Genomic DNA, 26,350 nt, shown 5'->3' on the forward strand with positions numbered 1-26,350 from the left:
ACATTTACATGATTTTATTTTTTATCCATCTTTACATTTCTACTCCTCGTTGTTGATTTAAATGTGAAGGTGGGGCGAAGGAACATTTTATTTAGGTCTTAGCGATCAATCTTTTTCTTATGTGTAATAAAAATATTTTGACATAATTAAGAAAATTTAAGGATATAATTAAATTAAATTGTTAACGGATGATAAATGTTATAAATTTTACATACTTTAAAGATATTTGAACCCTTTTCGATAAAAGCCATAACTATTATCGTAAAGCTTCTAAAAAAGAGAAAGCACTACAATGTTTAGCTCTTTTTCAGTCATAGGTTTTGAAATTAAAACTTAAAATTGTGTTTGAACATGCATTTTATTTGAAAAATTATTGAATGTTGTGAGTGAAAATCCTAAAAATACAAAAACTGATCCAATTGGAATTTGATTTTTTTTAATTAATTTTTAAAATTTTAAAATCTATATTTAAATAAACATTAAATAAATCTATAGTCAATAATATTTAAAAATAAATATTTAGTAAATCTATAGTCAATACTAGCTTAATGCTATACTTTATTAATATTCCAAAAAAGTACATAATATACTTTCTCGAATGTATTGGTAAGTTGCTCTGTTAGTATAACAAAACATCAACATGAAAATGGCATCCATTAGTTACGTGCACATGTTAAATAATGTATTTATTTTTCATTAACCAAATAATAACCCAATTATTATTAAACTTGAAATAAAGATTGTGAACTTTATTGAACTTTTATTTATTTATTCTTCTGACAAATCAGTTAGGATGATGACGTGTAGCTCTTTTGGAGGGAGAATTTAAGACCAAAAATTACTTTGAATTATTCTTTTGATACTTTCAGTTGGATTATATTCCCAAAAGGAAACAAATAACCCAAATGGGCCTTCCGTTTAGAACTCTGTTTGTGTAGTTGCTAGATATTGTTATACTATTGTATTATATCATAGTGTATATATTATTTTAATGAAATAATATTTACATGTATTATATTATTTTCTGTTTATATATAAAGTCGCACATGAACAAAATTTGAAAGATAAATCTAAAAAATGAGATACATAATAAAGCTATTATAAAAAGTAGAGTAAATAATAAATGAAGACGGAATGAAAAAAAAATGATAATGCGATCACATTAAATTGGCTCATTACGAAAATGAGATTTTCATCGTTATATCATGATGAATTTAATGATATGATACAAAAAAATTTAGGCAATACTCTCAGCAAATTTCAGAAACATTAAGTGGTTTTTTTCATCTGTGGTGTGTGATACAAGACAACCCAAGAATACAAGAAAACAAACACCAAAACAGTCCACTGGTTCAAGGAACTATGAACCTCTTTTGGTGACCCTTCTCGGATGCAAGAACACAACAAGAACACTATGTAATGAGGTGGTTAATACCTAATTTCCAGCAGCAAACCAAACTATATTATGACAATAAAAATGAAGAACAACAATGTTACAACCACAATAACCAAACTGCTTGAACAACAACAACACAAACTACAAGATTAGAATAAGAAACAAAGATAGATAGTTAGACAAGTGTAGATGTATTCTTAACAACCCAAAAGTATATTCACTGTTGGAACATTAACACTTCATATAACAAACACCTAACTTTTACAATGACACAAGAGGGGCATCCACCTCTCAAAGCACCAAAGCCTCAAGCTTTGCAACACACAAGAGAATTCACCCTTATGTTATATGCCCTAATTTTAATTTTGAGAACACTCTCTCACAAGAGTAGTTTCTTCAATATCAAGCATAAACTAAGAAAATAAACCCTACAAAGTTTTATTTATACAACATTATAAATAATAGAGAAATAACAAAAGAACCCTTTAGTGACTAGTCTTAAAAAATACTCAAAAATGTTATGATCATGATCATACTTTTATCAGTGCGAGAGATAAAAGGCTCAATCATTCAGTTGAGGTGCATAAAAGATGACTCAAACACCATGATTATCAATTTTCTTTTACATAATAATAAAAAATAAACATTATATTTAAACTAACAATATAATACATGCCAAACAAATAGTAACAATTCAACAACCATCCAAAGTCCAAACAAGCCAACACCCACATTTGGATTGGGATCGGATATCATTTCCGACCCGATCCGATCCGACCCGACCCGACCCGAACACCGCTCCAGTGGTGTTGAAAATGCACTCACTTTATATATCTCTGTCTCTCTGTTACTTTCTCGCTCTTCACTTATAATTTCTCCTTTAGCTTCTCTCTGCACTCAATTGCCATTTCTATCGGCGATTCGTAAGCCTACAATCAACCTACTCAAAGGATCCATTCCAAGCTCAGTCGGTGCATCTTCGGGATTTTTGTAAGTGTTTTTTCTCTCAAATTTTGGAACCCTAGTATCTATGGATTTGGGGTTTTAGCTTTTTCTGGCTATTTTACTGTGAGTAGAACAGCTGTAACTATAATTTTGTCATTGATTGTATGTTAGATTTATTTAATTTGTATTAAGATGGTACTTGGAATTGTAAAAATGGTGCCTTTTTACTCGAATCCTTGTTTTTTCCATATGTCCTGGACTTGGTCGAAAGAGTTACATTAATTGGTATCTGTTGTTGATGGTGGGAGGTGACAGGTTTCCGTGGAATTAGTTGAGGTGTGAGCCTGGATACTACGGTTTTTATGGTTTTTAAAAAAATGGTGCCTTTTTTACTCAAATCCCAGTGGAGACAAAAGCGCTTGGTGATTTGTTTTCCATCTGTCCTGGACTTGGTGGATAGAGTTACCTTACATGGTATCTGTTGTTGCTGGTGGGAGGTGGCAGGTATCCCGTGTATTTAGTTGAGCTGTGAGTCTGGATAGCACGGTTATAAAAAAAAAGTGGTGCCTTTTTTACTCAAATCCCAGCGGAGGCAAAAGCTCGCGGTGATTTTTTTCCATATGTCCTGGACTTGGTGGATAGAGTTACCTCACCCGGTATCTATTGTTGCTGGTGGGAGGTGACAAGTATCTCGTGGATTTAGTTGAGGTGTGAGTCTGGATACCTTGGTTATAAAAAAAATGGTGCCTTTTTAGCAATTGAGTGTTGTTCTCATGCTAGGGAATTAACATGTTAGTAATTAGTTGAATGAAACCAGTCCAAATGGAGAAAATGGACATTGAAGATTCTGGTAGCCAAGCGTCAACTAGTCGCGGATAGAGGTGCTAGTTGTTGTTGAGGCAGATTAACATGACTTGGAAAGTTTCTCAAATTTGGACTAAAAGGTGTAACTTTATTTCCATCCAACCCTGTTGCATGCTAATAATCAACAACATAAAAATTTATTGTTGGTAGTTATAATTACCTTTAGAAACTGAATAGGAGTTGGGAAAGAATCTAGTTTGAATTGATATCTGAATGCTTTATTCCAGAAAGAGAGCTGGTGTTAGTCAAATATTGTAGGAAATGTGTTTCTTATCAGTTTAGTGAGGAACCTGTCAGTGGATTTTTGGTCTCTATATATTCAATAGGAAGATCCATACTTCTCTTTGTTAAGAACTAGATCCCATTCATTTCATCGACAAAGGTATCAACGGTATCAACGATATCAACGATCCTGGAGTGATTCCGTTAATGGGTAATATAGAAGTTCTAAGAGGCGAAGTATGGATTCTGCTTCGTTTACAAATTCCTCCCTACACCAAAAATAGAACAAAGTTTACAGTTAAACATGATCTGTTGGAGTAAGTTAGCTTGTTCTTCAAAATATTTGTTGTTCCTTCCTTTCCAAACTGACCACCACATGCATGGTGGGATCATATTCCACCACAATGTCTTCTTGTTCCTCTCATGCTTCTGTTCCATCAATGTAGTTATATCATGGTGTCTCTTGGCATTACCCATTTTATATCTGGTAAGTTCAGGAAAATATGGTAAAGTTTTGATCTTACCTTGCAATGAATCTAAAGATGGTTTATAATTCTTCTTCCTCCCCACATATTAGGCATTTTCTGCACAAATTAAGTCCCTTTCCTAAGATTGTTATGTGTTAGGCATGCATTTTGGGCTACCAACCGAGATATTCCAAATCTGAGACCACGGCCAATGACTCTGGTGGAAACTTGTCTAGGTGAAGTTGTAGCAAGATTTTACAGTGAAATTTCCTTGGTTGTGTGGCTTCCAGACTAAGGTATGCTTACTGTCATTGAAGTTTTGAGGTGGTTCTAAGACGAGCCGTAAAGCAACTCCTCTTCCAACTTCCTAAGTATAAAGATTTCTTAGAAATGTGAAATTTTAAGAGCCTTGTTGTCGGCAGAACAATAAAAATGGTGCCTTGTTCTCTGTAGATAGCCAGTGAAATTTCAAGATGGATAGCCAATCCCTACAAGTCAGGGAATTGGTTCTTTAGAGGGTCCAATTGTCGCTCCGAAAGGACACTTTTTCATCATTTCCAACTTTAAAACCAATGTTCTCTCCGAAGTATAGTCTAAGTGCTGTGGTGCTTCTCCATATGGAGTAGTCACATTTCCAGCACACCACATAATGTCAGCTCCATATTTAATGTAAATGACATTCCTCCACTGCGCTTCAGTGTCATGGTTGAACCTCCACAACCATTTAGTCGTGTAAGCTTCTGTTGTGTTGCTTTAGGTTCTTGATTCCCAGTCCTCCTTCTCGGCCTGTAGTGAATTTGGTCCATTGGACTAGGTGGAATGTCCTTTCCCTTTTGTTGCCCTGCCATATAAAGTATATTCTTAGCTGATCCAGTATCTTCTTGATCTTTGCTGGTAAGGATAACTGGACATAACTTAGGTTGGCAAGGAATCCGACACATTGTTAATGTTGCGAACTAGGAATCACCGATTAATTGGGAGCTAGAAATCAACTTTGAATTGAACTTATCCGTGTTCCATTGCAATTACATTTTAAAGATGTTCAGTGTGAGATGTTGGAATTAATATCGTCATTATTGGATATTTGATGATGAAATTTGTAACATGGATTGCAATTTGATGTTATGAACAGGAATTTTTTATATTTTAGGTAATTCTGTATTTTCTATAACTTCGGCGTTTCACCTCGAAGATGTGTTTATGATGCTTCGTGCTTTAAATATCTGCAGGCTTGTCATTATTATTTTTTGTTGCGATTTCTCCCCTTTTGAAATACTGTTCGCCTCTCATAAAGATAGATCCTGATGAACCACAATCTTTACAGATTCACTGCAGTCAAGATTTACTTTTAGTTTTATCTTTTATTGTAGATAATTAGTTGATTGAGATCATGTCGCCATGCGTTGATTCCTCCAATTACATACCTTTTTGTGAGTCGAAAGATCCGAGTTATTCCTTAGACATAGTCTGGGCTAAAGACCAAGCATGGCTCTCTTTTAGTGATAAATTTAACTAATATGTGGCGGATTGCATCTATTGCATTGATTGTGTCAAAAACAAGGTTCATATCTTGCTGAGAATTCTTTCAATGCATTTAGAGTGTCTGCCAAGTGCGAACAGAAGAGAAAACTTTTCCTCTTTACAGCCAATTTAGCAATTTGGCAAAACTTTGCTGCGACTACGGTATAGTTTTACAAACAATTGAATAGATTTTGGTGCAAAACAATTTGGTGGCTTAGGATGACATTCAAACTCTTGCAGATTTAGCATGAGTGGGGCCAAATGTGTGATTATAGTTCAGGATAGTCAAAGAATGATTTTTTGGGTTTTGGATTAGGTGTTAGTGCCGTGTAGTAGGAAGGATATTTATTGATATGAGGATGCTGACCACTGATTAAAATGTCTTAACAGAACTGTAATAAATGCTGTACAGTGGTCAGCTTTTACAGTTGCATGTTATTGAGTTGTTGAGATTATTTGCCCTTGGTAAATAAGGAAACGGTATGACCAGTAAGATTTTATTTATTAATCAGCGGGACAGCTTTTTAATCTACGGATCCTCTGTATCTCCATTTTATATATAATATAGTTTATTAAAATGGTCCCGTCAAACTAGGTGGGAATCTTCAAGTATAACTGTATACCTCTTCTTTGTCATCTCAAGTAATAGCTGTTTCCACTTGACAGAATATGTCTCTACTTTCACCTAACTGAACTTGGATGAATGTCTTGCAGGTTTTATGCAGTTGTTTGAGGAGGCAGCTGATTCTTAGCTTCTATGAATAGTAATCCCATGTTTAAGTTCTGGATTTTGCATTGCAATGCCGGACATCAAAAAAGTTGATTTTATTGATATCTTGCTATGTTAGTAGTTGCTCGGGACATTTAATAATCAAAGGTTTTGGACTTAAATTATCTATGCCTGGCAATGAAGTCAGAGATAGGGTTCACAACTTTTTCGCACAAGACAGTTCGTCACAAGGACAACATCATTCTCCTGTAGTGGATGGGAATTTGTCAGCTGTAAGTAACATTTTGGGGGTTGGAAGCCAGAGTCAGACAGGTGGACTGAGTTCTAACGCATACAACTTACAGAACTCTGGTAATTTGATATGTTGTCTAAACTTTATTTGGTAGCCAAGTAGCTCGTTGGACGATTTCTTATTTTCCTTTGTTTGCAGATACTACTAGAGGACATAGCAGTTATCCATTTAATGTGCAGCGTGGCTTGGATTCTGCACAGTCAACTCCATGGGCCGAGTTTGCTAAAAGTCAGCAGCCAAACTTGAATCGAATCATGTATGATAATCAGTATTACCAGACAAGGCAGGATGAATCAAACTTTTTGGCTGTGAATACAGGTTCTAATCAACGTAATCTTGCCTCAGGGGGCTCATCTTTTCATGAATTGCAGCGAGGGGCGGGTCTTGAGCAGCAGGCAAGAGGACTAGTTAGGTCAGATGCTTCTGGAAGTCCTGCTAGTTTTGATCTTTTTGGTGGTCAGCAAATGAACTATCAGCAATCAAACTTGCTGCAATCTTTGCAACGACAGCAGTCTGGTCTTAACGAAATGCAGCAACTGCAACAGCAAGTCATGTTCATGAAGATGCAAGAGCTTCAGAGGCAACGACAACTTCAGCAACTAGATGCCGGGCCACAAAATCTATTAAATCAGGTTTCTCCCGTTCCTAAGGTGGCATCTAGTAACCATTCTCCTGCTTCTATTAATGGCACCAATAATTCCGGAGCAGTAAATTTTGCTCAGGCAACTGAGCTTGGCAACACAAATTGGTTGCAGCATGGTTCTCCAGTCCTTCAAGGATTTGCAAATGGATTCAGTCCCACCAATGGACAAGCACAACATTTGATAGGCTTGATACCTCAACACATTGATCAGTCTCTGTATGGAATTCCTGTTGCCAATTCAAGAGGAAGCCTGAGCCAACTTCAACAGTTGGGAACTAAGAAGCCTGCGGTACAGCCAACGCCAACCTTTAGTGGTTCATTTCCGGTTAATGAATGTGCTGAATTGTCAGATCAAGTCAGTGGGCAGGATGGGACTTCCATTCATAGACAGAGTTCGCAAGGTGAAGGTTTTTTTGGTCACAGTGTAAGTCAAGCTCTATCTAATGCCGTAAATACTGAGAATCTTCAGCAAGCAAATAATGTGCAAAAAGGTTCAGTTCTCCAGGATTTCTGTGGTAGACTGGATGTAACCATTCCCGCAGAGACCTCACAGGAGAAAGCTGCGGCACAAGCTTCTTCACCACATAATGAAGTCAGTTTAGATCCTACAGAAGAAAGAATTCTGTTTGGCTCAGACGACAGTATATGGGGTGCCTTTTCCAAGAGCCCTAATAGGAACGAGGAAGGTGGTAATCTGTTTGACAGTGCAGGATTGCTTACTGGATCTCCTTCTATCCAAGGTGGTACTTGGAGTGCTCTTATGCAGTCTGCTGTTGCAGAAACTTCGAGCAGTGATGTTGGTCCCCAGGAGGAATGTAGTGGTTTGAATTTTCACAGTGCTGAAATTCCTTCAGTGAATCCGAATCTGATGTATAACAGTGGGAGACATAAAGCATCTTCCACTGAAGACAAGTTGCCCCTAGCACCGTCCTTGAATTCTTTTGCTGTCCAGGGGCACAGGTTTCCATATGAACAAGGTCAGAGTGTGCAAACAAATTCTCAGAGACCTGTCCAGTCATCAGATGGAGGAAACAAGTGGTCAGATTTTGGTCCACTGCAGACGTCAGTTGCTGAAGCTAGGCAGATGTTTAGCAATACTTCACATCCTCTTGACACAGATATGATTTCAAGAAGGGGTTCTAGTACTTTGACGCCTGAGCTTGGTGGAGCTAGACAGCCATGGATGAAATCAGCTGGTTGGGGTGTTCTTGGCTCAACAGTTTCCTCTGGAGATGCAACTTTTAGTATTTTGAGTGAGAACTCATCAAAACGTTTGCAGGAGAACAATCAGAAGAAATTTATCCAAGACGAAGTCCTTCATGGTGGTGTGGCACTGAAATCTAGTCCACACGGTAATTCTACAGTTCATATGGAGCATGTGGGATCATCTATGGCTAGTCCACAGGGGAATTCAGAGGTTCTTAGCTCGTATCGCTCTGCCACAGCTCCAAACTCAAGTACGACGAAGGGTGGTGAAGAAACCTGTCAATCTCTTCAAAATAATTATCAATCTAATTACTGGGAGAAGGCTGATTTGGTTAAATCTAATTTAAATGAAGGCTTGGGGGTTTTACAGCATGAACGTATGAAGGACAACCAGGTTTTGCAGTCATCACCTTATGTTGGTGATAAAGAGTTTACAATGCATGAGATGGAGAACAATGATAAGAAGGATAATTCAAATGACAGCTATCACTCTAACTTGCAGCCTCATTCTTCTGCTGGTGGGGTTACGGAAAATGCATTATCAGATGCCAGTGATTCAAGGTGTCTTCTCATGGGGAAGCAAAAGCCGTCTGATCAGGGTGGTCGGAAAAATTCTTGGCCTCCGAAGTTCCAGTATCATCCCTTGGGGAACGTGGATGAGGATGCTGATCCTCCTCGTAGCATGAAACAATCTACTCATTCTCAGTCTATAGTGCAGCACAATCCCCAGCATGGACAGTCAAAAGTTTTTGGTCAGGTTCCTCATAGTCAGGTAGAACTGGAGAAGGTGATATATGTGCTAATGTAGTATATTTTTGAAGAGCCCTCTGTTCCTTATATCCTTGATAAACAACGAGGGGCTAATGTTCTTTGATGTACAGGGGCAGTTGTCTGATGGTTTGATGGACTACAAAGGCTCTAGTGAGGTGCATTGTCAAAGCAGGTTTCCTGGTGGCGTATCTACCATTCCTGGTCTTTTCAACAGATCTCTCGACTTACATTCACCTAATAAAGTTGCGGAATCTAGGTAGTTGATTTCTTGATTCTTAGAACTATTAGTGGTGGTCATGGGTACATTTTAATAGATAGTGTACGATTTAGATGTTCTTTTGTACGTATCTTTAAACCTTGTTCACTGTCAAATTGAGCTGTAGAGACTGCTTTCTGGTGCTTTCTTTTTCTGGCTTCAATGTTTAGACTGTTTCTGTTCTTGCAGTCCAAACATGTTACAGCTTATTCAGAAGGTGGACCAGTCGAGAGAGTGTGGTTCTGTGGCAGAGTTTGGTCATTCTGAAAACAAAGCATCATCTAAGATGCCTGAAGCAGGGGATTCTGATGAGTCTCTTGTTCATCACCTGAGGAGTCAGTCTGCTGCCTCCCAAGGCTTTGGTCTACAACTTGGCCCTCCATCTCGACGTGCACCAGTCCAAGACCACTCGTTGACGTCTCAGAGCCCTATCCAAACTTTTCGCTCTTCACATTCAAGTCATTCAGCTGTTGACACTGGTGAGAAGAATCAAGGACCGATGTGCCCCCCTCATCAGGTTCAATCCTTTCATTCACCTTCTGATCTATCCCAGGAAGGATTGAAGAATATAAGATTTGGTATTCCAGGAAGTAGCAATAATGTAACTTCTATATTTTCAATGCCCGGAAACCTTTCTCCAGCATTTGATTCTCATTCTGGTTTTCCTTGTATGGGAGATCAGCTTAAAACTCCAAATTTGGCTAGGACTTCTGTACAACTCTCAACAAATCAACCCATGAGTGTGTCATTTGATAAACATGCTTCCTTTCATACAGAGAAAGGTGATTCTTGCAGAGGATCTGCAAGTGGTCAATCTGTGGATGACAATACACAGGATAAGCCTATCCTCCCTGCAGACAAGTGTCAATTAAGTAATTCCAATGGTACCATGGAAAGTATCTTTACAAATCAAGTTACATCCCAAGAGCCAGTGTCAATCTCTCAGGCATTAGTGTCTGGCATCAGTAAGCAGGGTACGTCTTCAAAAATGTTATCCAGTGTGCGGGCTACTGTTCCACCACCCCAGCAACCTTTTAGTTCTCAGTATGGCACAGATCCTTCCCATATTTCCCAATCACATCAATTGAATATCGTGGAGTCATCATTATCTGCTCCAGAGAGGCAAGGTGCATCCCAGACTGATCCTAGCTCAGCGAAGTCCCTGGTTTCTTCTGAAGGGGAGGAACGTCGTGAAAAGGAAAGTCCTTCTCAGCATATATCAGTGAGAAATATTGACCTTATTCAGAAGATGAATGATTCACAGGGTAGAGAAACTAGTGTCAATTATATCTCGGGAGGATCTCCTGCTAATTCTGCATCTATGCAGAGAGATATTGAAGCCTTTGGCCGATCTTTGAAGCCAAACCTTTCAAATCAGAACTATTCCCTGTTAAACCAAATGCAGACCATCAACCATATGGAGATCGATCCAAGCAATAGGGCGTTCAAAAGAATCAAAGTAGCAGGCAGCAGTACAGGTGCTCCACACGTTCCTTCTGGGGACGCTGAAACGTTAGGGTTCTCTGGGCCGGAGGATTTGCAAAGAAGTATTTCATCTCAGCAAGGGAGGAAACTGTTTCCTCAGGATGTACTTGCACTTCATCAGGATAATTCTCAGAGCAGTGCTCACGGCAATAATACAAATTCTGTTACCCTTGAACAAACTCGAAATAATCCTCAGTTGGAAACTTCCTGGTTTGATCAGTGCAGAACCTTAAAAAACGGCCAGATGTTACATATGTATGATGCAGGTAGAGCAGCTGCAATGAAGACAGTGGAACAACCTTTCACTATTGGGAAGTCTTCCAGTAGTTTGCATGCACTTAATACTATGCTGCAAATAATGCCTGCAACATCTGATAGAAGTACAATCGGTAGTGTTGCGCCAAATTCTGTCCCCAGTTCTGCTGCAATTGAGTATTTTTCTTCCCCAACATTGCCAGAGGATGTTGGTCGTCAGCACCTAATTTTGAAACCCATGAAGCGGAAACTTGTTGCATCTGAAAAAACTCCCTGGCATAAGGAAGTTTCGGTGGATTCACGAAGCGGCCAGACAATCAGGTTTGTGTTCTGCATAACTTCTTTGATAAGTCCTCTTGCTTTCATTCTATTCAGCTGCTGCTCTATACCTCCTTTTAGTCCCTTCTTGTCTTCATTTGGGTTGTTATATTATTTCAAGCTTCGTACTGATATCTTTTAATTTGCGCTTTGCAGCCTGGCAGAAAGAGAGTGGGCTAGAGCTGCTAATAGGCTTACTGAAAAGGTATAATGAACTGACTACTATAATCCTCTTGATTTCTATATTTGGTTGCCTTACTTTTCTAACAGCTTGTATTTTTCTATTATCAGATTAAAGAAAGCATTGATTTTAACGACGAAGGTCCACCAAGGCTTAAAGCTAAAAGAAGGGTTGTATTGACCACACAGCTTATGCAGCAACTACTCCCCTCTCCACCTGCAGCAATTCTTTCTTCAGAAGCTAATTCAGAGAATGAGTGTGTGGCTTACTCCATCTCCAGATTGGCATTGGGGGATGCATGCAACATGGTTTGTTGCTCAAATGGTGATCTGAATATGCCCTGTGATGACAAAGACCTGTGAGTTTTCTAGTTGCCTGAGCTCATACATTCACATCTGTAACTTTTTTGGTCTTCAGATCCTAATGATATGTTTAATGCAATTTGTAGACTTCCCGAGAAGTGTGTTACTTCTCAGAGGATTAATAAAGATAATTATGTCAAGGCTGTTGAAGAGTTGCAGGAAAGAGTGAGGAGATTGGAAAGTGATTTTTCAAGGTAATACCTTATGTTTCATCTTCAGTTTCTATTTTGCTCCAGTAGCAACATTTTGCTGAAAATTGTTGACTGCCACTGCTATAGCAGATGAGGTTATTTACAGCTTGTTTGGATGGTTGTTCCCTATTGTATTTCATTGTTTTGTTAGTTTAAATACAACGTTTGTTTTGATTGTTACTTAAATTTTATTGTATTGTTTTGTTAAATTCATCGTTACGCTACGATAAAAAGTCCCATTTTATATAACGAGGGATTTGGTGTAATCGTGTCGTTTTCTTATTTTTTTCTTCTCATTGTCTTTGTTTATTATCTAATGATCTTATTTTAACCTTTACCCTACCTTTTTATGATAGCTCTACCCCATACTCAACTTTTCTTGTCGATAATATATTGTTGTTTTCTCTTTTAGCCACATATTAAAAACATTTATAATTATATTGCCTTTTTCAGTAATGAACTATGTTAATTAATAGGTTGATATGTAAGAAATAATAAGATTTAAATAATACTGAAAATGCTAAAGTACAATATTGTTAAAAGACTTGGGAGCTACAAATTTGGGGCAAAAAAATTAATTATATTTTAATCTTGATTGACTAACTTGGAGTCTTATGTTGTTCGGACTCTTCAAAAATGTCGGCAGGTGCGTGTTGGATTCTTCAAAAATAGGGTGTTGTTGGAGAATCCAACACGAGTGCGGCATTGCAGTGGAGAGTCTGCGAGACTTTGCTTGGAGTAGAAAGAGTCCTAAAATATGTATTGGAGAATTTTATTGAAAGTATTGTATAAGAGGTGGTAAATGAACAATGTCTTCATAAAAAAAGTGGTGGCAAAAAAAACAAGTGCAAATGAGCAAAATATATGGGATGAATGGTATATGATATTTTAAATAGACAATACTTGGAACGAGCCAATGTGGATGTGGGTGCACATGTATGCAATTCTACAAATTATATTTGTCATGATGCAAGGTTTACTGCTAATGTTATTTACTAATTATCGCAAAAAAATCTTTTTTCATTGAGCTAGCTAAATTGAGTCATTCACTATTTTAGGAAACTCAACACTTTTTTCTTTAGTTTACAGTCATATACATTGTTTAATACTAATACTTATGTAACTTCTAAAAAATTGTGCATTCATCTTTATGGATACTTGCATGAAGTTGACTGCCTAAATGGGATTAACGTTCATCATTTTAAGGAACCTAATACTTTTTTATTTAATTAAGTCTTATTTTATAGCACAAAGACATAGTTCAATATATTTACGTAGGGTCACTTGCCAAGCACATACATTAAAAAGAATTAAGGCCCTTAGAGAAATATTGTTAGTCTTTTTAACCCTTTAAAAATTGATTTCATGCTAGATATATTAGTAATTTAATATAGCCCTAATATTTAGGACTTCAAGATCTGTTTAATAAATCATTCCTTGTTTGAACTAATAAGCAAGAACTCCTAATATCTAGAAATTCATAAACAAGCAAATTTTTACTAAAATAAATCTTTTACTTATCTTTTGCTTCAGATTTAATTTGATTTGTAATTCGTTTAGGGTGGTTTTTTACGTCTAAATTATTTATGATTTGTTCTGCATTAGTTCAGTTTTGGTTTAAAGGGAGATTTGTGGAGTTCAATTTAAAAGGTCACATTAAATCTAAAGAATGCTTCTGGTAATAACCTACTAATCTGGGGTATAAACACTAATTTCAGCACGCTATCTCCTAATGTGAATGTTTATTTTTACTCTATTTGTATAATTATTAAACATTGGTAAATATTCTAATTTTTGTAGTATCTCTCTAACTACATAAAATTGGTATAGAACATTATGAGATGTTGAGGTTTAAAATTATAATTAAATATATCTAGACCTCAAATTCAATTTTATTGGACCTAAGATTTAAGTATTTATTGTCGACAGGCATAAGCTAAGGTAGACCACTCTATAGTCACTTTCCCTGCATGTCAACTCTTGCCTGTTTAATGTATTTAAATTAATTGCATTTTTATTCTTACACAGAAAGATACCTATTTGTAGTGGTTTCTTCCTGCATTAGCGATTAATCCATTATAATTGGATAAGTTACTAGGATATGATTAAACGTGAGACCAAGGAAGGAAAGAACAATACACATTGACCTTTTCTTATCTTTAGTTTGAACATACCTCTTTTTTGGGTTCATGAGTTAATTTCACCTAATTTGTAAAAATTTAAATCAATTAATTTTTTTTTGCATCAAGTCATACACGCACGCGCACACACACACACACAAACACACGTGTGTGTTTGTGTACGTGCTATTCTTATTTAAATAATTCGATGTCACTAAAGTTAAGTAATATCAATCGAGACCGAGTGAGTTTTCGCCGATCCAGATATGTGTGTGTGTGTGTATATACACGTGTGTGTGTGTGTGTTATTCTTATTTCAATAATTCGCTGTCACTAAAGTTAAGTAATATCAATCGACACTCCTTCGATATTCAAGGATATTTTGGTTCGCAGACTCTGTAACTTTTGCTTTGTAAATATATATGATGTGATGGTAAGATCTCATTTTAAATGTTACTACCATTCACACTGACATTTTAAAATTCATTGTAATATTAATAACCAAAAGCACAAAATAAAAAATTGTATTGTTTCAAAAAAAAAAACTGTAGAACTTCAATATGTGAAGGAGAACTTGCAGAAAAATTTAATAGTAAGAGAAAAAAGATGCTATAGAAAGATAAGTTTGGTAATAGTTAGAAATCTAAACATCTGAACATGGAGATATCATCTAGTCTTTAAAGGTTGGTTGAAATGAGAAGCTCAAATATAAATCAGAATTAGGACCCTTTTATGAATGACAATAATAGTTCATTAATCACAATTAATAAAAGGGTGTCTTTGAAAATCTTGGTGTAATTAATGAGGCGAGGAAAATAATTAAGATTATATATGTGGATATGAACTTGTACTAATATTTAAAGTTTACATTGTAGTGAACTTTTAGTTAAACTAGAGTCCTGTCCACTTAAATTTTTGATAAATTAGCGGTGGACTATATATATTGGTATTGCGTTATAACATTCCTATGAGACGCGAAGGAAGAAGCTATGAGTTGATCAATATTAGAGTCAAATGTATGGGTTGTTCTTATTTATATTCATTGTCAATATTTTATTTTAGAATTTCATCCCTTTAATGAAGTATTATATGTTCGCGTGTTTCTTAATGGCATGATTTCTTCTCCTTTATTGATCTACCTAATATGGTCAACATTTTTTTCTGAATTAAATGAAGTTGCATCTATTTAGTGTCACTTTCTATTTACATAATTCACTAAAACTAGTTTTGCTAAATAAAGGTGAATTTGTTAATTATGTAGAAACTACATGTAGTGCTACATTTTAGCGACAGATTTGCATATCTCAGATTTACAAAGAACAATTTCAGAAATTCATGGGTTTACTTTGTACTGCAATGACCTTTTGCTTCTGATTTAGCACATCTAAGTAACTAAAAAGCTGATGAATGATGATAGGTCTTTGCCCATGATTTCCACTCCATTAGAAAATGGGATAGTGCTAACTGTACTTATTGGTTGGTTCTGTATAAACATGAACTTTTTATCAGGAAATCCACACTTCTGAAGTCTTTGATGTCCACTGCCATTTGACTTGTTATTAGTTCTTGGCAATCCATTTTATCTTTTGATGCTGCACACTTCCATTTATATTACATATAGATATAGATATTGTCTGCTTTACCAACTTCCTTTTTACCTGAAAAAGGTATGTTAATTATGCATAGTTAGCTCTGTTTACTTTCTAATTTGTGGTTCCTCTGATCAGACTGGACAAGAGAGCATCAGTATTAGATGTGATAGTGGATGGGCAAGACCAAGAGAAGTTCGGCGTTATCAATCGGTTTGCAAAGTTTCTTGGTCGGGGACCATATGATGGTATTCCTCAGAGATACGTCAAAGCGCTTCCAGTACCGAAAGATCTCCCTACTGAGACGCACTGTCTTTCTCTATAATCACAAATGGATTGAATCTTCCCTGTGCTCTGTCATCAATTACCTCAACTTCCGGTAGACATTTTTGTCCTAGTCATGTACTAGTGCTAGCAAGAAGAAAATAGAACACAACCAGTATCGCTGAACAGACTCAAAATTTTCATCTCAGGTGCAATGTAGCTTTGTAGGCCATTTATATCATCTTCAATCATTTCAAGAAAATATTAGTCATTCCACGTACATCTCTTCAAACTTAGTGAAGGGAGGAGAGACTAGGGTGCCCGGTGCCCCATCATTTTTTGCCAGAAAGGGGGAGAGTACATACCCTGTGCTTCTAAGCTACAGTTGGTCACACCTCTCGTTGCAGAATTGTGGAAGTTACTATAATTGCTTTAGGCAGGTATGGGGTATTTGTATTGGCCATCATGTATAAGAGATACTTAGGCTCATAATCTATTATGTTGGTGCCTCCTTTTATTTGTTGATGAAGGCTATTTTTTCTGTTGATGGATCCCTCAACCATGTGTAGTTTTTAGAGTTAACAGCTGGAAACAGGCTAAGCTGTTGAGATTGTTCAGAACATAGTTTAGATGAAAAAGGTGCTTTGGAGCAGCTTGGTATTTAATTATTTCCCTTGTACAGAGTTTTAGATCATGCCTGTACTTTGCCTGGTATGGTTCTTAATGTGCAACTGCTTGTGCAGACATTATAACTTGTTTTGGGATGGGTCTGCTCGAGCCTCCTTGAAACTACATCCCTATCTCTTGTTTAACTAAAGTTTGCTCCACTCCTTTGGCAGTTAAAGTAGCTCGGTTCGACATGAAAGATTATATACCTAGGGGTATGTAACCTGCAGAAGTTACAGACATAGGATTCATGGAAGATGATGAAATAGAGAATCAAGTATATGTAGTCTAAAATGTTGGCATGTTCTCTTATTCTGTAGAAGCATGCCTTCTTTTACGACTGTTCCATCTCATATAACCTCCCCCTCTCCACCCAACCAGGCCATATTTTCTCAGGTGGTGTTTGTTTTGTTCGGTATGAGCTAACTGCTTGGTTTGATATGTGATTTCTCTAGCTTTCCTCTGGCTTAACTTTTGACAGTCCATTGAAAAGGTTGATACTCGGTATTGGGATGGAACCTTGGTTAATTGGTTCATCAAATGCTTGTGTTGTTTACGTGAAAATGTGCTTAGAAACTATTAAGACATCAAGCATTGCTTAACAGTAAGTGTAGTTTCCAGGGTTATAACACACTACAAACCAAGAACAAATGAATGCACAGAATGAGACAAACCAAGAACAAATGAATGCACAGAATGAGGTATCACTAAGCAAATCAAAGTCTGATGGGATGTCATAGTAGATGCCAGGGAATCTACTCATAGTAGATGCCAGGGAATCTACTGTTTAATAAATTTAACAGACAATTTTTGTTTGTTTGTGCGAGTGTGTTTTTGTTAGAAGAAGAATTGCTTATGCTTTATGTAGCGTAAAAGAACCCATAGACAAGGTAAAGCGATAGCTCTTTCTTCGAAAAGCTGTAAATGTACAACAACAATAATGACATACTTAGTGAAACCCCACAAGTGGGGTCTCCGTACCATGTGGAGTTAGAGATTGTGGAGGTAGAGAGGCTGTAGTTGTGAATGTAGAAAGTCCATTTATAAAAGAGAAATTTCATAAATAGTTATAGTTTGCATAATTACCAGTAGTTGTTAGATTCTTAGCAGCTGCTTCGCTCAATTTGGCTGCATCTGTTCGCCCAATCTCGCTGTACCTGTTTGCTTAATTTCTTCGTGTCAACCCTTTCTTAATTTTGCTGGACACACTGATTTTAGGCAATTCAGATCTCGATCCTAGCTACAAACTAGAATGCTCCAGATACGATCTAGCTACAACTACAATTTCGAAAATCACTAAATGCTGATTGATAAGTGTCAAATACAGACGTGCTACGCTGCCTTCATGTCAAGAATTGAATGAAGGAGGGAGGCTCGGGCAAGGTTGTCGGAGCACGTCCGTCGTTATATTTTCTGTCGAGGTTGTTTGTAAGGAGTCGGCACGTTATATTTTCTATCGAGGTTGCTTGCAAGGAGTCGGCACTTTGATATGTTAATAGAGAGAGAGCAGAAAAGCGCGTCCTGAGTGTTCGATTCTGTAATCTTGTCTCCTGGACACAATTCAGAATCACCAATGCAAAACGCTAGAAAATCCGCCTATGTAAACACCCATAGAGAAAGATTTAGATTGGATGAAGGGAGACAATAAAATAAATGCAAGCCAGAATCACCAATGACATTTCAGCAACAATATTCAACCTAAAATGGGAGGTAGCTATTGTAGATTTTTCACACTACGATGGAGAAAATCAAGGATTTGCGTTGATGATTAATCTGTAGATTACAAGGTCCTATTTTATTGGAGTAGATCACAATAGAAGAGTCCTAATTATAATTAAACTAAGCTACTAAAACTACAGTCAAAATACAAGTAGACATTTAATATTACTACAATTACGTAGCATGACTCTTAACTAATAGAATCCTAACATAACTTGCTTCTGCATTGTGATCGTCCTGCATTGTATGATCATTATCTTGATTACTTGGTTCATTATCTTCAACAGGTATGATACGGCTATGGATTATATATAAGATTGAGATTGAGCAAATCTAGAACGAGGGAAGAGTAATAATTAGTCGTAGATGAAAAATGAGGAAATTTTATGAACAGCTACAGTTTTGGATTGTAATTATAATTAGTAGCTATTAATTTACTTAATTACAATTTGCAACTGTTTTGGAGCTGTATTTGTTCGTTCAATCTCGTTGCATCTGCTCGTTACATTATTCCCAAGTCGGTTCTCAAGGCCCAGAAGCTCAGGGATTGAAAACCCCTATGTTCCAAGTGACTAGCTTGGCTGGTGATGCGTTCACCCATTTGCACACGCTTCCTCGCAAGCACGAAATCCTTAGTTCGCCCGCTACCACCACACGGGCTGGTGTACTCATATCGCTAACCCTGAGAGAGGCTATTTGTCAAAGTGTGTGTTTTTGCCAAAAACTTATTGAAAAATAAGAAAAGAAAGGATAAAGATCACTGTAAATGTCAAAGTAAAGATCTTTATGCATGAATTTAGAAATATGCTACTTTCTGTACATCTTTTTGCTTCTTGTTACTGTATGGAAGCCCATATCTCGACTTGAGCAGTAGTGTTGTTTGTAAGTTGGACGGTTCCTTGTCGATAACTTCACTGTCTAAATCCCAGCTTAAGTCAGTTTTTGTATCTTCTTGAACTGTATCCACCTCATTGACGACTAGATCCATCAAGCATTATATGTGTATATACGCCTCAACGTCAATTTAGTTGGGGTCGTCCATGTGAATCCTTTGTATCCATTCCGTTCTATTCAGGTCCAACAGATGAATCAGCATTATTTCTAAAGAATTTTGAAAGTTAAAAATTTTACAAGGTTGAAGATCAGCTCAGTACCTCTTTAGGTACATGGAGCATTTTTTTCACCATTGTTCACCTACCTGGGTAGTTGAGGCTTCATGATATGACAACATGCATCTCCTCACCTGCTATGGTAAGTAATTCACCTATCCTGTCGAGGAAAAAATACTGTAAAACTCATCGAGACGATGTGATATATTACTTGTCAACTCCCATATTAATAGAAGCCAAGATACGCAGACGTACTTCAGTATCTAAGAATGAAAAACTCTGAAGTCCCACAGAATTACTTTACCTGAATCTATCAACATTGACTTCTGTAATCCAGGTGGTTAAGTAAACCTACAGTTCAAATATTTAATTAGTACAAAAATAGAAGGATGTGGAAACACCACTCAAAGGTTTGTAATTTTCCATCCAATAAAGCAATCATAGATCTATCTAATATGATCATAAACAGTGGAACTTCCAAGTATCTTTTGACCATAGAAGGATGTGGAAACACCACTCAAAGGTTTGTAATTTTCCATCCAATAAAGCAATCATAGATCTATCTAATATGATCATAAACAGTGGAACTTCCAAGTATCTTTTGACCAGTTTCAATGTCTCAATGAAGATTTTTCACCATTCCTGGAAAAAAACAAAGAAATTGCGGGCACAGTGGTGCATGGTTTGAAATTCAATAGATAATGGGTTCACTGCTTTACCAACCCATAACATGCCTCTAACCCAAGCGTTAATTGGAACTAGGGGATCTTTTTTAATTGATTCTTCGCCCTTTTGACAATAAATCAGAATGACCAGAGCCCTGGGGGTTGGCTCATTTCCTTGAAGAATCTTGTTCATATATAAAAATTTATTCGTATCTGGTGGAAGCCCATGTTACAAGTGGTATAAAAAGTAGTCATACACAGAAATATAGTTCTCTAACCGACACCATTTTAATATTAATACTAACAGGAACCACGTAGATAATACTCCTTGAAGAATATCTTAGCCTTAACTATCCACCATGGGTTCTTTCTTCCTAGAGATCTAGCCGTAGAAGACTTGTCGACATAAAATGAATCACGTCTACATATTTTACTCCACCATTATAAAAATATTACCAACACAACAAAATATGATTCACTGTCATGATCTTGAAAAACAAAACATGATTGAATGAGCAGAAATGGTGCATAGAAGAGGCAGGAAAGCATGCCTTGAACTTAAAGGAAAAATGTAAATTGCACAAAGGTAATAATACCTCCAACGAACAAACCTCGCACAATTTTCAAGAGAAATTTGTCACCAAAAAAGGCCTTTATGGTCAAGCCAAAGCTTTTTTTACAAGAAAAATTTGAAAGTTCAAGAAGATGGATAAGAAGGGAGAGTCATAAACAAAAGGCACTTTATGTATTATAAGTAAAACAAATATTACCAGTTTCCCCAAAAAAAAGTATAGAAGACCTCCAGAAATTATATGAGAAATACATATTTATTGTCGGTACCATTAGAGAAATTACATATGCTTCTCTCTTTTGGGGGGGTTAAAAAAAGGCCAAATGTTGTTTATATATTATATGCATCTGTACAAGATAGAATGCTAAAAGCAACACTAAAGTTAGTCCAGGTACAATCATAATTAAAATATGCTACTCAGTGTGCTGGTTGAGGGTCTTTTCCCAAAGTAACGATGATATATCTCATCATATGCCTAGGGTCTTTTGAGGCACTAGGGATGTACCTCAGTGTGCTAATAATTGTAACAGCTATAGACACATACATAGAAGTAGGCACACAAATTTATCCTAAAAGTATAACTTCATATACAACAGGTAAGATGACTCAATACCTGGAGAATGCTCCTCTCTAATTGACTACTTGATTGCATGCTGGTAGACTGAAAATTGCAGCTCTCTACCCTGGGCACGAGTTGCTTAACAACCTCATTTGAGCTTGACTTACATATGCATAGATCATCAAACTCTCCAACATAGAAATGATCATTCCATTTCAGCCTCTCGACTTGTGAAAAATCCTCGGCCCCGATGGAGCATATTTCCATCACTAGCAACCGCTGCACATCACACAACTTTCAAGAAGGCAATAACAAATGGATAGAAGATTTCAACCAATAAAGTGAAAAATGCCTAACTGTAGCTGAGAAGATGAGAAAAACACCTTTATACTTGTTTCTGACACAAACATCTGGACCAGCTCCTCTGCCAGTTTCTCTGAAGTCATTGGAGAGGCAAATTGCAAATTTTAAATTCGAAGCAGATACATAAGATAAAAAGGAAATTTATTTGTCTAAGATCAACTGGAAGCCAATGTTGACTTCCTTTTAGTGATTGTTTAATGCGACATAAACCCTATCTCCATTCTTTAGCTCAAGTCTATATGTAAGATTTGCCACACATGGAGCAATATTTATTTAGTTAACCAATGAGATTAAGGGTGACTGTTGAATGTCCTCTGGTCAGCCAGAAGAGACTAGCATGTTCAAAACCTTATTACCAGGAAGGAAAACGACCAAAATTCCTGACCATTCAGACTTAAAATATTACTATTAGCACCTTATACCACATTGACTCCCTTGATAAGGAACAAGTGAGGACAACCAGATTTGTTTAGGTTTTGTACTGACTTTTTTTTTGGTTAAGTCTTATATGATTAACTCCACTATAGCAAACTGTTATAATCTTTTTTGTTTGATTTGACTGTTAAGATTGATAATCTAACTAATGCTGAAGCCGAGCGATGCTTTCAAGAACTGGGTGGTCTGTATAGGGTGAAATATGGAGCAGTCGAGTAGCAAGCTACTGTTATGCAGTCACCAAATTCGACTTCTTCCCTTGGTCAAATAGGGTTATACAATTAAAATTGATTGTTGCATTGTCTAATGAAATCATTGTCCCTATAACTAACTCGATGATGTTTTTCTCTAAACAATATCCATAAGGCATCCACCAGCCAATCCTCCGTTAATCACCCTATAAAAGCTAGGCATCTCCCGGGGCATTAGTTCAAAGTTGTAAGTAGTTATTAGCTTGAATAGCACGTGTATGTTGCAGAAAGATGTACAGCCAGCACAGGATCCCCCTTTTGGGGGGAATATGTCAACCTATGTCTACCCTCCCAACCCCCAAACAACCCTCCGAGTAACAGTGGCCCTTCCCCACTGTGGTTTCTCGGTGAATTGAATGGTTGAAATATAGGAGCAGCGGGTGCTTTCCACTCGATCAATCCTCTCTTGTTCCAGAGCACAATCTTCTTTCCATTAAATCAGTAATAGTATTCTTGAGGGAAAGTTTTAATAAAAATTTGTGATAACCTTGTAGTATTAATTAAGCCTATAATAAATTTAATAGTCATTGATTAACTCACACTATGAATTAGCATATGATAACCTTTTAACAAAACATTGAAAGCCTCTGCAGGAATTTCCGCTAGTGGGGATAGTTAGTGACTTGCAAAGGAAAAGCATACCGAAATCAAAGATTGACCAAAAGGTGAAAACAGGAATTCCATCACAATCACCAGTGTCATTCTGATTTCCAGGGAAGCAAGAAAACTCAGTAACTGAGGTGCCACTTGATCCTTTCAGATAACACCTCATAGATTTAGAAACATTGACCATCTGAGTTACAACAGCAACCTGTAGGCAGCTAAACAGTCAGACAACAAAAAGTCATGGTATTTATGTAGAAGGCACTTGAACCAAGAAAGTAAAATGCCGCGTCCAATATCCTAGTCTGTTAAAATGCTATAGCTTCAATAAAGACATGTAGCGGAATAAGATCCACACCTAAGCAACAGCTGATAAAAGGAAAAATCAAGAACCAAGGCTAGGAAATAAATAAATCACTTGCAATTAGTTTTGTCAATGAGTTAGTGACATCATGCAAACAGCTAGGACCTATGTATATATCTCCTGATTCACTCTTGATTTTTGCACCCTTGACTATAAGTACTTTAGAACCCAGCTTTTTAAGCAACCAAACCTTTTGCTCCTTCAACTTATACACTAACACCTAGCGAAATATATATACACACACACTCTCAGAAAGTAAATATTTTCTCTTGTTAGCTAAAGCTTATTGAGCCAACTAAAATTCACTTATATAATTTTGTCAAACCCGTAGTTTTATTGGACAGATAACCTTAAGAAATGGATACTCATACAACTATAGGCTATGAGAGTAGAATCTCAAGGACGTTGGATGTTCCAAGTATGAGATAAATGCAGCTCAGTGTCAAACAAGAACCGATAAGCATGGAAGACAAATGCAGATAAAACTCCAAATACCAGAAGATATATCTATTTTTTACTTTTACTATAAATAGCAGGGAAGGAACTTGTGCCAGGGAGTGAACTAAACAACAGATATGTTCTTCACCTAGAAATACTTAACACAACCACTGGCCTTCCAAATATTAGGGGATTATAAAAGTAACATCGTGCTTTACTAGTCATTCAAAATGTCCTGATCAAAATCAGTCATTCAAACTATTGAGGAGGCATACATATCTATTTGTTCCTCTATTTTTCTTTGGGGAGGTTTCCCTTCGGAACATTGGAGCGGGTTGAACAAAATTGGGAGCATGTTAAAGTAACACAGTTATAGAACATTTGGACAAGCCTGAATTATTAAAGAGGATAGTCAGCAAGATGGAGGAAGATACAGATAGGTTAAAATATTTTACTAATATAAAATGACATTCACGTTTTGAGAAGCAGAACAGGAAACCGCAGATAAACTTCATCTAATTTGTCAAAAAATTGTTTACCAACTTCACTCAAAGTAGCAAGTTGATCACAGACACATTTATGAAGTGAATCCGCAAGTACGTAGTGTGCATACCATATCTTTGTAAGATGACAAGAGCTTACTCCTATTAGTCACCTGAAAAATGAAGACAACTGTGAGAAAGTAATCGAGTACAGTTCGATTTTGTCATTAAACAGAGATGGTTTTTTCGACCTTTACACACTTTTTCCAGCATTCTTGACCAATTAAATAACAAGGAAAACCTCTGAGGTGCAATTAGAAAATATTTCTAGCATAATCTCAAGTATACTTGACAAGCAACCAAACAACATTAATTTAGCAACAAAAATCATCCATTTTTGATTGTAAATGTTCATTTAATTGTTGGCACTCTCAAATTCAATAGGTTTCCCACATAGGAGGATACAACGAGGACATCAAGTAAAGATGAAGCATCAGGCAACAAAGACTTCGACTCTCAATCAACTTTATGGAGTGTGCCAATGCCAACTTCTGGGACATTTCAAATTGAAGACAAAAGACAACAGGACAAAAAGGCAATTACTATAATCACCTGCTGCCTCAACAATTTACTACATGCTTTTTTACGTATATCAGGCATCTCTGTCAATACACCTAACTCCATTGCATCCATATACCTGCACGAAATCCCCAACCAAGGTCATTCCTAATCAAGAATAATTCAACATTCAAAATTGTTAGAGTCCTGCTCTAGTCGAGGATATGAACTTGTGCAGTCAGTTGAGCTAGGCCCAACGTTAATTTTCATAAAAGAAATCACATTCACAACAGCACAAATTCACATATTCTCTTCAATACTATCCCATCCTAAAATATGGATATTACTATTTGGAAAGTCAAGACAGCTTCTTTCTTTTTTCCCTCAAAATTTCCAAACACTTTAGAGATGTTTCAACTTCAACAATTGTGATTTATACTTCCTCCATGTTAATTTATTTGTCTGGTTTTGATTTGACATTAAGTTTAAGAAAGTAAAAAACTTTTAAATTTCTGATCTTAAACGAAAGATACTTAGAATGCACTAAAATATCGTTCAATCTCGTGGTCTTAAACATGTCATATTGAAAGTTAGAACTAAAGAATTGCTATAAACCGGAAAGAGACAATCTTTGAAACGGACTAAAAAGTAAAGCATGACAAATAAACAAATTAAAATGGAGTGAGCTTTATTTTTCTTTTTATGTAATTTATTTAAACATTTGATTTGAAGTTTACCTTTGGGAGAGATAAGAATTTACTACATTACTGGCGTATGATCGAGCAGTAGATGATAAGGAAAGCCATTGAGTCTGTAGAGAAGCTAACTTCGACCATTGGTTTCTCAGGTTACGTTGCGCCGCCGGTTTCCATCGCCGTATATCTTGTACAGATAACGGCGTCGACGGCGTTATTGACGGCGCCGGAGATTTTGCAGCCGGATTTTGAAGGTTAAAGTCCTTGGCTTTGTCGGAAAAGGTAGGAGGTGACGGCGCCGGCGACTGAGCAATTGGGAGGACTTTGGACTCCATTGATTGCACTACTGATGGCGGCTACTAGCTGAACTTGAGTAGAATGTAGTGGTCGATTTAGCACCTAAAGTTTAGAAGATTAGCACTTAGATCCCTTAGTTAGTCAAAATGTAACTATAGTGTAACAAGTTACAACATCAAGTTGATAGTCCAAGGTGTTCGTATGTGTGTTATCCCTGTAATATTTGTTTTAATTGTTATTGAAATTTTATAGCAGCTTATTATTAAATTCATCATGTTACGTAATAATTTAAAGTATCAATTCATGTAATGATCGATCTAATATGATTACATCGTTATGTAACTTTTTTTGTGATCATTTTATCTTTATTTATTAACTAACAATCTTTATTTATTTTTGTCCAACTTGTATAATAGCCCTATAATGTGCTCAACTTTTTATTATGGAATTATCCTTTAAATTGTACATGTGACATTGATGTGTCATAAGGGACAAAA

At 36.6% G+C, this 26,350-nt stretch overlaps 2 protein-coding genes across 12 annotated transcripts; one reads left to right on the forward strand and one right to left on the reverse strand.

Moving 5' to 3' along the window:
* The first annotated feature begins 2,154 nt into the window (after nucleotides 1-2,154).
* Nucleotides 2,155-16,837, forward strand: LOC107855402. 5 transcript variants are annotated; one of them, XR_001670248.2, is made up of 10 exons: nucleotides 2,155-2,386; nucleotides 6,130-6,496; nucleotides 6,576-9,073; nucleotides 9,168-9,313; nucleotides 9,503-11,374; nucleotides 11,528-11,576; nucleotides 11,663-11,910; nucleotides 12,001-12,108; nucleotides 15,953-16,193; nucleotides 16,288-16,837. XR_001670248.2 is itself a non-coding variant. In XM_016700408.2 (9 exons), the coding sequence occupies exons 2-9, from the start codon at nucleotides 6,313-6,315 to the stop codon at nucleotides 16,137-16,139; spliced, it is 5,292 nt and encodes a 1,763-aa protein (XP_016555894.2). In that variant the 5' UTR covers nucleotides 2,155-2,386; nucleotides 6,130-6,312; the 3' UTR covers nucleotides 16,140-16,837. The 5 variants fall into 5 exon arrangements, 3 of the variants coding, with proteins under 3 accessions (XP_016555894.2, XP_016555895.2, XP_047269828.1); XR_007056763.1 differs by having other exon boundaries at nucleotides 2,158-2,386; nucleotides 6,576-9,058; XM_016700408.2 differs by having other exon boundaries at nucleotides 15,953-16,837.
* A 1,982-nt stretch (nucleotides 16,838-18,819) lies between these two features.
* LOC107855448 lies at nucleotides 18,820-26,110 on the reverse strand. Of its 7 annotated transcripts, none has more exons than XR_007056767.1 (10): nucleotides 25,599-26,110; nucleotides 24,916-25,000; nucleotides 24,435-24,476; nucleotides 23,059-23,227; nucleotides 21,751-21,803; nucleotides 21,422-21,646; nucleotides 19,877-19,923; nucleotides 19,662-19,727; nucleotides 19,284-19,530; nucleotides 18,820-19,145 (listed from the first exon to the last, which is right to left on the reverse strand). XR_007056767.1 is itself a non-coding variant. In XM_016700469.2 (9 exons), exons 1-8 carry the CDS (start codon nucleotides 25,889-25,891, stop codon nucleotides 19,678-19,680), a joined length of 969 nt encoding a protein of 322 aa, XP_016555955.2. In that variant the 5' UTR covers nucleotides 25,892-26,110; the 3' UTR covers nucleotides 18,820-19,530; nucleotides 19,662-19,677. The 7 variants fall into 7 exon arrangements, 1 of the variants encoding a protein (XP_016555955.2); XR_007056768.1 differs by having other exon boundaries at nucleotides 19,618-19,727; XR_007056764.1 differs by having other exon boundaries at nucleotides 19,662-19,732.
* Nucleotides 26,111-26,350: the final 240 nt, after the last annotated feature.

Source organism: Capsicum annuum, chromosome 6 (genome assembly GCF_002878395.1).
Source record: "Capsicum annuum cultivar UCD-10X-F1 chromosome 6, UCD10Xv1.1, whole genome shotgun sequence".
Lineage (NCBI taxonomy): Eukaryota > Viridiplantae > Streptophyta > Magnoliopsida > Solanales > Solanaceae > Capsicum > Capsicum annuum.

What these genes read in the sequence shown, in the direction of transcription:
- LOC107855402 (XM_016700408.2), top strand. Translation starts at nt 6,313, where the DNA reads ATGCCTGGCAATGAAGTCAGAGATAGGGTTCACAACTTTTTCGCACAA. An exon ending in ATACAACTTACAGAACTCTG is followed by an intron (nt 6,497 to 6,575) that starts GTAATTTGATAT and finishes CTTTGTTTGCAG; the next exon opens with ATACTACTAGAGGACATAGC. An exon ending in AATAAAGTTGCGGAATCTAG is followed by an intron (nt 9,314 to 9,502) that starts GTAGTTGATTTC and finishes CTGTTCTTGCAG; the next exon opens with TCCAAACATGTTACAGCTTA.
- LOC107855448 (XM_016700469.2), bottom strand. Translation starts at nt 25,891, where the DNA reads ATGGAGTCCAAAGTCCTCCCAATTGCTCAGTCGCCGGCGCCGTCACCT. An exon ending in AATTCTTATCTCTCCCAAAG is followed by an intron (nt 25,001 to 25,598) that starts GTAAACTTCAAA and finishes GATTTCGTGCAG; the next exon opens with GTATATGGATGCAATGGAGT. An exon ending in TAGAGAGGAGCATTCTCCAG is followed by an intron (nt 19,924 to 21,421) that starts GTATTGAGTCAT and finishes TTTGAACTGTAG; the next exon opens with GTTTACTTAACCACCTGGAT.